At 40.1% G+C, this 10,764-nt stretch overlaps 1 protein-coding gene across 1 annotated transcript; it reads right to left on the reverse strand.

Moving 5' to 3' along the window:
- Positions 1 to 188: 188 nt before the first annotated feature.
- Positions 189 to 2,221, reverse strand: LOC113135756 (progestin and adipoQ receptor family member 4-like). Its single transcript, XM_026316004.1, has 3 exons — positions 2,056 to 2,221; positions 826 to 1,044; positions 189 to 622 (listed from the first exon to the last, which is right to left on the reverse strand). The coding sequence occupies exons 1-3, from the start codon at positions 2,219 to 2,221 to the stop codon at positions 189 to 191; spliced, it is 819 nt and encodes a 272-aa protein (XP_026171789.1).
- Positions 2,222 to 10,764: the final 8,543 nt, after the last annotated feature.

Genomic DNA, 10,764 nt, shown 5'->3' on the forward strand with positions numbered 1-10,764 from the left:
GCAAGTTCCTCATCTATAGCAAAATGTCAAATTATGAACTTCTTTTGTGAAGAATTGTAGCAACTAGGATTAAAGTGCATTTTGAAACAACTTACAATTCCTCTCTTCATACTTCACTCCTGATTTCTAAAGCTCATTTCTCTTATCGTAGGCGTGTGTGAATGTATGTGTACTTGATACGCTTGGCATCACTCGGTAGGACACTGGTAGGTCTTAATCCAGGCTAAATCCTCTAGTGTTCCCCAGTGCAGGTAGATAATCGAGCAAATAACCATGACGTGCATTATCTGGTGGCTGTTGCCCCAGTTGTCAAACAGGCCTGGGATGAAGCGCTCTGGGATCTGGATGATGTTGACCAACCCTCCCAGCACAGCCAGAGAGTCCATGATGAAAAAGAGGCGCAGGGAGTTTGGGCTGCCCACCCCGCTGCCATAAACACGGAATAGGAAGAGGCTGAAGCGGAACAAAGCTTGCCAGACAAAAGCTCTCAGGCGCTTGATGTTAGTGCGGGCTGTGGTGGCACAGTAGATCCCATAGGCTGACAGAAAAATATAGGCCAGCAAGACAGCCTGTTGCATGGTCGGGTAGCAGAGAAGAGTGATATGGATGATGGGAAGTGCCCCTAGAGAAAAAGACATGGTATACCAATGAACAGACCCAAACATTACTGACCTGGTTATTGTGAGCAGAGGTATAGAAATGAGACACAAGTAAATATTCAAATGCAAAAGCCTCACATTTATTTTGCTAGGTTTTAACGTAGAAAGTATGAAACAAAAAAAAAGTAATATATGAGCATCAAAGTCTTCAACCACATTTACCTACCCAGGGTGTTAACTAGGCAGACGCCGAACATGTCCAGAGAGAGCAGGGTGTCATACACATGTTGTCCTCCCACATGGTTCATGAACAAATGGTAGACCACTGAGCCTATGGTGGGGCTGAGGCAGGCCAAGTAGTGGACCACACAGATCCATATGCTGTCCACTTCCATCCAGGGAATACTAAACGGCAGCAGCACCAAGAAAAGGAAAAAAGGTATGCCTGAGGTAATGGGAGATTGAGAAGGTGAGAGGATAAAGCAGATAGAGGAGAAAGGTCAAGGAAGAAATAGTTTGAAATGTGCCATGTTATTATAGAGACAGTTGCACAAAATTATTTTCTGCATCTTGGCTTCACAAAAAAAAAAAAAGTAAGTTTATAGGTTGGATGTTGACGTTTTCTTGGATAAAAGCTTTTTGGTTTATAGTGAAATTATAAGCCCGACATTATAACCACAACTGCTCTGTTTCAGTAGTAACTTTTGCAGAACAATATGATGATTTACCGGTTTGAAAGTGGTTCCTCTATTTGTTTCCAGGCACAAGGTGAAAGACTTTGCTGTTGGCTACATGCATATAAAAACCTTAGCTAATGGCTAATGCTAATACCCTCCACTTCTCCTTAGTCTTAATGAACTTAAGGGATAGCCGAGGAGAAACTGGAGCAGGAAGAAGATGGATTTGAAAAGTTCAAGAGTGCACAGATTTTAGCTCATGCACAGTTGATGTTTCAGCTTTGCTTTTGTTGGCACAATATAAGTCAGATTTCAACTTGCTCATGTCGAGTACAAAACTAAAAAATACACTAATGTACTGTAACCCTTAATCTACACAAGCTGTTTCCAGGATGCTTTGCTTAAAATACTTGTGGGCATTTGTAGCTGAAAAGTGTCAACCAGCCACACACTTTTAAAGTCCCTGTTAACAGGAGGATATTTCCAGGTTGAGGACTTCCAGAGCAGATTACAGCTAATACCCCATATCCTCATTACACATCCTTATCAAGTATGCGTGTAAGGGGCCATAAGTGAGAGTAGTGGACCTCTGTGACCCGTTTTGTTTGTACACCCGCTGCACGTGTCAAACACATGCAAGGTGAGGAAAAACCAGCTCTGTGTGTTCTGTTATACAGGTGTGTTTAGTGGCAATTCAGGTGCAGCAAAAGTTTAAGAAGGAAAAGAAAGATTACCATTTTAAGTAAAGGCACAAAAGGAAAGTTTATTTTTCGACTTACCATGGGTGTAAATGTTCCCCAGTTCATTGTGCATGTAGAAGAGGCTTCTGAGGCACTCCTGAGCCGTGGACACTGGCCGGTAACCTGTCAGGACATATTTGTTGAACTGAAGGTGTGGAGGGGTCTTTGCAAAGTCCAACAGCCGTGGCCCTTTGTAAAGCACCATCACGACTTCCTGCAATCAGTGTCCTTCCATTCAGTTGACATTACAAGTTCCTCACCATTTACATGCTAATAACAGGCCGCGCTCAGAACTCAGCTGCACAGTCATGATCACAACCAAGTTAGAAATTCTAGTCCTCGAAAGCCATCATTGGGCAGGTGTAATTCCAAGCAAGCAACCTGTTGAGCTGGCCAAGTGGCATGCTTTCAGTTGGACCAATCGGCACACGGCTCATATTCTTAAGCTGGGCTAATCCGCACAAAAAGCCATGTGCACTAATGCAGCTGCTCCTTGTCGTGGCTCAAAACAGGCTCACACCTCAACTTCATGTCAAGCACAGATGTACTCTGAACTTCCATCACTGCAGACTGCGCATATTTAAACTGTTATGCTTCTCTACACCTGTGCTGAGACTGGAGGATCAGGGGCTGCAACACCTTTAAAGTGGTATTTTTTTAATGATGCTGATAGTTTCCTATCATGTACTGTGCATTTACACATTAAATGAGATTTGGTTTTTGTAACATAAATGCATAAAACATGAACAAAGGAATATGTATTTCACTGTTGGGATTCTTTAGTTTTATTCAAATACTGTACATAAACATATACTTGCCACAAGTAGTAAAAAAAAAAAAACAGAATTAGGTTTTGTAAAAATATCTTGAGTTTAGCCAAACCATCACAGTTATGACACTGACCATAAGTAGCAGACAAACCACATTTCTCCAATAACTTCTTTGCATGTACAGTAAGTGCAGGACAAAAAAATAATATACACTAAAATCTAACAATTCACAAAACCTAAATGTCTCGCACCTCACAGAACAAACAAAAATGACTACCAGGAATATTCGACAGAGAGGATTAAATAAAAATAATATACATTAAGAAGACAAAAATAAAATTACAGTGACAGGAAGTGGCAAAGGGACTTATGCTCGTCGTCGAGACGGTCAACCTGTGTGGGAAAAACAGAACATGATTTAAAGATGATTGTGATGCTTGGGGAAAATATAACTGTTAGCACAGAGAAAAATGTTGAAGATTGAATCAGTCTCTTACCTTGATAGCCACCATTTCCCCAAAATCCATTCAAATCATATTTTCCATTTTTTCCTCCTGAAGACAAAAACAATGCAAACCTGTTCGATTTGGAGGACTTCTACCAAAGATTACTTTCATTAATTACATATTAATGCAAAATCAGCTGAAAGGGTATTGGCCATATACAGGTGTCCTCTAAAGATCACTAATTTACATCTATCCAGTATGTTGTTTACTTGTTTAATTTATTTGATTATAGATTTAGTTTTTACCTGACGAGGCCTTGTCTTGTGGGTGAAAATGCAGTTTCAGATGCTGCTGGATGTGTATCTGACGTGGCAGCTGCTGTTGTAGCAGGTCATCAGGCTCCTCAGGCACCTGAGCCACACCCTGCATTTCTGTAACAGGTGCAGAATCAAGGGTGAGCCTGGTGGTGCCCGCAGGCCTGGGCAGGTCTTCAACACCCTCTCCAGGGCTGGGAGTGGGTGCTGCAGATAATGCAACAACTAGGGAGGAGAGCAGAGATGTAAGAGAGGGAAACAATAAGTGAACAGTGTCAAATATTTCATATATATGTCTTTATTGTCAGTGCACCATGCAAGTAATAAGAATTCTCAGATGAAACTAATGTTGCTGTAGCTCTACCTTCTGGCTGAACTTGTCCATTTATGTAGCCCACGTTTTCTGAAAGTGAGCAACAAACATTTAACTGACAGCAGTTGACCTTTAAAAGACAAGGATGCAAAAATACACGCTATGATTACCATATCTATCCGCAGACATCCCGTTGACTTCAGCTGCAACTGCAGGAGTCGGAACCTCTCCGTTCACTAAGAGATGAGGAGGAAAAACACAAGAGGAGATTAGGATCTACAGAAAGACATGTCTTTCCCCGACACACCGTCGGATTTTCCAGCTGAATCGTGCTCATATGGTGAACCAGTTGTATCTGTTCAAGGCAAAAAAAAAAAATCTGTAGTGTGTTTGTACATCTGACATCGAACCAGATTAATCAGCAGCAATAATGACACAATACCATATTCTCCATCAGATCTCCCTTCAGATGCAGATTCAAGCGGCTGCGACTGGTACGCTCCCTGGTTGCCTGAGAGATTGATGTGAAGCAATTTAGTAAAACGCTTTAACCATGTAGAGAAAAAGAACAGAAAAACAACAGAAACAAAGATTACTCTACCATATTTTAAGGAAGATTTTGCTTCAGCCCCAAAACCAAGAGCCTGTGGTGTATAGGGAACTTCAACACCACCTTAGCATTTGGCAAGCACACAGAGATATGTTAAACTAAAAATACAAACAGAAAGCAGCTGACATGTTTTCTGATTCACAGCATCCTTGCCTGTGAATTTTCCGGCATGTCCAGGTCCAAGATATCCAGACTGATATGACGACCCTGGCAGAGCTGCAGGAAAATGAAGGGTTAAAAAAGAAAATGAAATAACATATGTTGTACACACTGGTTTGTGCATGTGTCTATATCTTCATGAAGTAATCATTAAAGGAAGCCTTCAACATTTCGGGAATTACATTTAAATATTAGATGATTGACACCAATCTCATATCTGTCCAGTATAAATGGAGCTACAGCCCACACCCTGTTAGCTTAATATAATAAAAGGCTGTTAAAACATGACAGAATCCACATGCAAGTACCTCAACAGCTTCTAATTAACACAGTTTGTTTAGTCTAAACAAAAACCAACTAAATCCAGCTGCTTGCCTGCTTCGTATTTACTATAGAAGCCCCAAATGTCAAACTGTTCCTTTCAAAGTTTTTACCATATTTGCTAGTAGATTTAGTTTCAGGGTTCAGTCCAGCTGGCTGAGCTTCATAAGGTGTTCTTCCATAACCTGTAGAGTAAGAGAGGAACAAAAGAAATGAGAGGTTAATATATAATGATCCCAGTGCTGCTCATAATGAGCCTTTCCACAATTGACTGCATATTTAATTTCATCAGCCTCTCAGTTACATTTCTTAAATGGCTACTACATTGAAGGGAATATATTTGGTTGCTATAAAAAGTTTTGATCCTGACACACTGACCATATTTTCCAGGAACAGGGTCCCATCCCATGGCAGCACCAAGACCACCTGTAAGTATTATAGAGTTATACATGAGCTTCATAGATCAATATATAGATTATCAACATGCCAGGTTCCCATTTTGGACAAACAAACACACACACACACACACACACACACACACACACACACACACACACACACACACACACACACACACACACACACACACACACACACACACACACACACACACACACACACACAATGAAATAACAGACATACCGTACTTTCCCATACTGAGGGGCTGCCCACCAAGCTGAAATCCACCAATGCCTGACACACCATGAGCAGAGGATATTGTTGACATGTAAAATAAGACAAACTCACAATTTATAATTCATGTAAAAGGTCTGTGCATCAAAATGAAGCAGAATATTCATAGCTATAAATCCATAAATATGACCCTTCAACAAGGACTCACCGTATTTGCTGTTTGGTTTCTCTGCACCCAGTGTCTGGCCACCAAAAGGCAGACCTCCCATTACTGTAACAACAGAAAAACCTTTGACTCCACTGTGTTGCATTAAAAAATATTTCTACAGATGATGCCATGTTCATCATTTCTGTTTTTGATGACTTTGTACTCAGGCTTCTTTGAAAACAAGATCCCTTTATTACTGAGTTTTACCTACTGTTACTAAAGGTTTGAAGTTGCACATACCACCATGCATGTTTCCCAGTTTTCCAGTTGGACCAAGACCAGCTGACTGAGGCTCAAACTGACCCATTCCTGCATAAGTACACAGGAAATGTATATGTACTATATAATATCTGTTGACTGAGCTGAATATGCTGCAAATTCAGACCAAGAAATCACCTCACTGCAGAAAATATTGCATAATCAGATTACTATAGTGCATGCAAACACAATTAATAAATCAATCTGAGATAATCATAATCATAATCTGAGATATTCAGCCCACTGTTAAAACCCTTCAATCAGAGGTTTATGTGACAACAAGGTCTTACCATCTAGTCCAGCAGGAACCACTGGAGCTCCACTGTAAGGAATCTGTCTGGCACCACCTGTAGTATCAGTAATAAATTGTACAACAATGAGTCATAATTGTCATTACAGGCAATACAGATCTGAATTACTTGACTTTTATCCAACTGCATCTTTACTTCCTTACCTGATTTGCCATCAGCTGTGGGTACAGCTGGGCCAAGACCTGAAAATTGAGAAATACTGATTCTCACTGGCATTCACATGAAATGGTGCTGCACTAAACTGTATGTAGTGCTGCTTACGTGCATAGTCAGGCTGTACACCAGTCCCAAAGCCATTTTCATATCCTGGAGGAAAAAAAAAAAAAAAAGACATCACCCTACCGCAGCAGAAAGGAAATATTACCTACTTCACCAATTTGTAGGCTTGTGGAGTGTGGAGTCCAGTTTTTGGATTAGTAATTTTAATTGAAAGATTTAGACTTCCCTGATTTACCCACACCAGCATGTCCTGAGAAAAGAAAAGATTTCAGTAAAACTAACACACTACAAGAACAAAATTAAAGGCCTAACTACCATCAGTTTAACAGCTGAGTTAAAGCTTCTGCTTTTAAACGGCACCTTTATATAAATTTCCATTTCCATATCCGGCTCCAAGGTACGCTCCTTGCCCAAAACCTGAGAGCAGAGACAACAATTGGTACAATGAGAATCACAGTGAGATTTAATAAAATGCACATTTAGATTAACAGTAAATATTACCAGGTCCATATCCAGTGCTAAGTCCTGGGACACTGTAGCCCCCTGTTGGATAAACAAAACTTAAGACTAAAGTTTTTCACTATCACATACAGTACACTCTATACTAGAGAAAAGCTAAGTAGCATGGCAAAAATAATAAACTGTTCTATAAAAAAAAATCTCTATAGATTTCAAGCCTTAGACCCTTCCCTCACTTCACGGGCCATTAACAGTGCTGGTGCCCATCAGGGCAGTCTCATAACCTAAAGCATGACATTATCTTTTGTGGATTTTGCTGATGTGTCTTAGTTTTCCACTGTAAACACTTAATACACACGGAAAATAAAGAATTAAGCAGATTTACCATTGGGGTTAGCAACATGTCCATTCAAAACACCAGCACCTGCTCCATAACCTAAAACAAATGAACCAATTATTAATAACACAATAAATATTGTATTGTACAAAATATACCGTTGCATCATGGATTCAGTCACTGGTGAACAAGTACCTTTTGTTGTTGGCCCAGCAGCTGCTTCAGCACCTCCATTATATTCTAAATAATAAGCAACAATCAGTGGGTTAATGTTAAGTTTTAGCTCAGAGTATTTCACTGAACTACTTTAAAGTACATTGCTTATGTATAAATAAGTATTTTACTCTAGAGTGAACATACTACAGTGCTAGAATATGATGATCTATTTGGTAAATCTGCTGAAGACTATACAAAAATCACCAGCTATGAAAGTAGTCAGTTTACCAGGTCTAGGTATTTTCATCCATTGTCCATTTGGTATTCCTGAGGGTCCACAGTCTAGAATAAAAAAAAAAGTAAAATATGTATTAAACACACAAAAAGATTTCAAGGAAAAAAACAAATACATACATAGTCATAATCAATCACCAAAACAAGCAGACAATGTTATGGCAATGTTAGTCTAATTTTGGGTTTGGAAAAGTGAAACCACCAGCACCTACCTGGAAGCTGTTAAATTTAGTCTTATTTTATTAAAATGACCAGAGTCTCAACATGCACCAACATGTACCACAACAGTATTATCCTGTGCAGCAAAGTCTAGTCTTGAAGTGGGGCCTGACTTCAGTTCTCTGCTGCACATTATTTCAAGAAAGGAGACAAATGTTTACCAGGTTTGGCAGATTTAGCTCCCTGTTCCCTGGATATCGATGCTGCTCCGGTGTGCTCTAAAAAAGGCAGATGGACAGATAAGGGAAATGATCCATGTACAAGCTCTCCTTTAAGTATTTTTACATCAGTAGTCAACAATCTTGAGTCAGTGGGTTAAAATTAAACTTCAACTCATGCACCTGACAATTATAAGGATTAAAATGAAAATTGATGAATATTTTAAAAAAGACAAAAAAATGGGTGCAATCATCCAACTCTTAACCAGAAAGAAGTATATTTTCCAAACCATTATTTTCAAAATAAAACGTGTGACAAAGTTTGGTGAGGGTTTTCAACAAGAAAAACAGAAAGACATAAACAAGTTATCGTTCCATGAATGTAGCATACAACTTATAAACACTGTACAAAAAACAAATGAACAATGACAACCATGACCACTGGCTAGGACTCAGTCTCAGCTCTTCTCATTTTGCTTTTTCCATAAAATTCACCTGAGCCTAGATACCCTCTCAACGATTATAAAAAGTCAGACTGAATCCTCGCTACCTGAATCCTGTAGTGATGAATCCTGTAAAGGATTAGAGGGATCAACACAGAATCAAGTTAACACACATGCAATCCAACACTAGTTAGTGCACACACCCACAAGATTTCATTTACCAGTCGCCCCAATTTCCCCTTTGACCCCAAGCCTGTTGGGTTCTGCCTCAGGCTCACTCTTGACGTTTGCTTCTCCTGGTGTAACCTCAGACACACCCACAGTCTCTTCAGGGGTGATGCCTCCTGTACTTTTATTGGCCACTAGTCCAGGAACAGCTTTGCCTTTCAGGGGTTTGGTTCTTTCAGGGGCAGCGTCCCCCTCACTGGTTTGAGCTACCACAAACAGAGCGTCTGCCTCTGCACCTTTCTGCTCAGGCACAGCACTTCCAGTCACATAACCTAGAGGCCCTACATTTCATCAACCTTTAGCATTATTTTGCTTTGGAAATCATTACTGTACATACTGTACACCAACAAACTGAACCTGCTCATCTGTAGAAAAAAAACTCAAAATGTACTTTTTGTATTTTCATAACTATTCCAAAGGTGTGATTTACTTTGATATATTCAGTTTTATGAGTGGCAAACCACAGTGTCCACAGTGTCTAGACTGGCTCTTTTTGTCTTGCATAATATATTAGATATAATGGCAGCTGAGAATGATTTGTTTGTGGGGGAGCACAAAGTTAGACATGTATAACTACAGTGACATGCTTTCTATTTCAATGTATGCGCTTCTGTTCTGGGAATCTTCAGGAAAAAAAGTGACATAAATCGAAAACAAGTTTTTTGTAGAAAACACTTCCAGTAGCTCAAACAGAAACTCCGCTGTGCTTTAAATGTAAAACTGCTGAACCAGTGATTTCACAAACTGTGGAACCGCTGGTCTTTTTAGGTTTGTTGTCTGCTACAGAAGGAGTGTACAGTTTCAGGTTTAGGGCACTTGCCTTGAGGAACGACCTGTATTGGGTTATTCTGGGGAACCAGTGGTGCAGGTCCAGATGTGGCTGGCCTTGGACCCCTGCCCTGTGGACCCATTAGTGCAGATTCAGGTGTGGGTTCACGTACAGGCTTCAGGTCTATGCCTTGGGGAAGCGCTTGTGCTGGTTGTGGTGTAACCTGAGGGATTATCGGTATATGCTTGAAACTTTTTCCTTGCAGCACGTGTGACGGCAGCTTATGGTATTTCTTATGTGTCGGCATAACAGGGACGCCCCTCGTTGGCTCAGGGGCAGTAAGTGATACACCTTGAGTTATTGCTTGTTGTGGCACAGAACCCTTCCCCACTGCTGTGTTTGGCTGGTTGGCAGAGAGAAATCCTTTAAAACCCTTTGCACTGGATGGTCCTGCACCCTTTGTAGCCTTCGCATTAGGCTCCACGCCATAACCTGAGGACCAAAAAGAGTACACTTTGCACAACAATGGTATCTAACAGTAAAATGTAACTGCAGATTTGTTTTGACAGAAAAAAAAAAATCCTGAAACAAAACTCATGCATTCATTGGAGCATTTACCAGAATTGGCTGCTTTAGCCAGGTGTCCATTAGGCACACCACTGGGACCACCATAGGCTGTGAAACATTTAAAATAAATAAACAACATATTCATAAACAAAACCTTGAATCCTATGATCACTGCAGATAATGTAAACTCGTGTTTGGCAGAACAATGCAGAAAGAAAAACTGACAAAAGTAAACTGACAAAATAATGCCCAAAGCATTTATGCATCTTACAATCATCCCAAACAACAGATGTGTTTTAGCACCTTCGCTGGGTGACACTGCTCCAACTCCTTTAGTAGCTTGAGGTTTGGAGACTTTGCCTGCTCCATATCCTGCAGACAGTGGGTTAGAAATATGACAATATAGTCATGGTAGAGATAAATTACAACATTAAATGTTTAATAAAATAATAAACATTTAATAAAATACATTTCAAAAACATTTGACTGTGAAAATGGCACTTACCTCCGTATCCACCGAGCGCAGCACCATTACTGACTCCATAACCTTAAGAGA

This window comes from Mastacembelus armatus, chromosome 19 (assembly GCF_900324485.2).
Source record: "Mastacembelus armatus chromosome 19, fMasArm1.2, whole genome shotgun sequence".
Taxonomy (NCBI): Eukaryota; Metazoa; Chordata; class Actinopteri; order Synbranchiformes; family Mastacembelidae; genus Mastacembelus; species Mastacembelus armatus.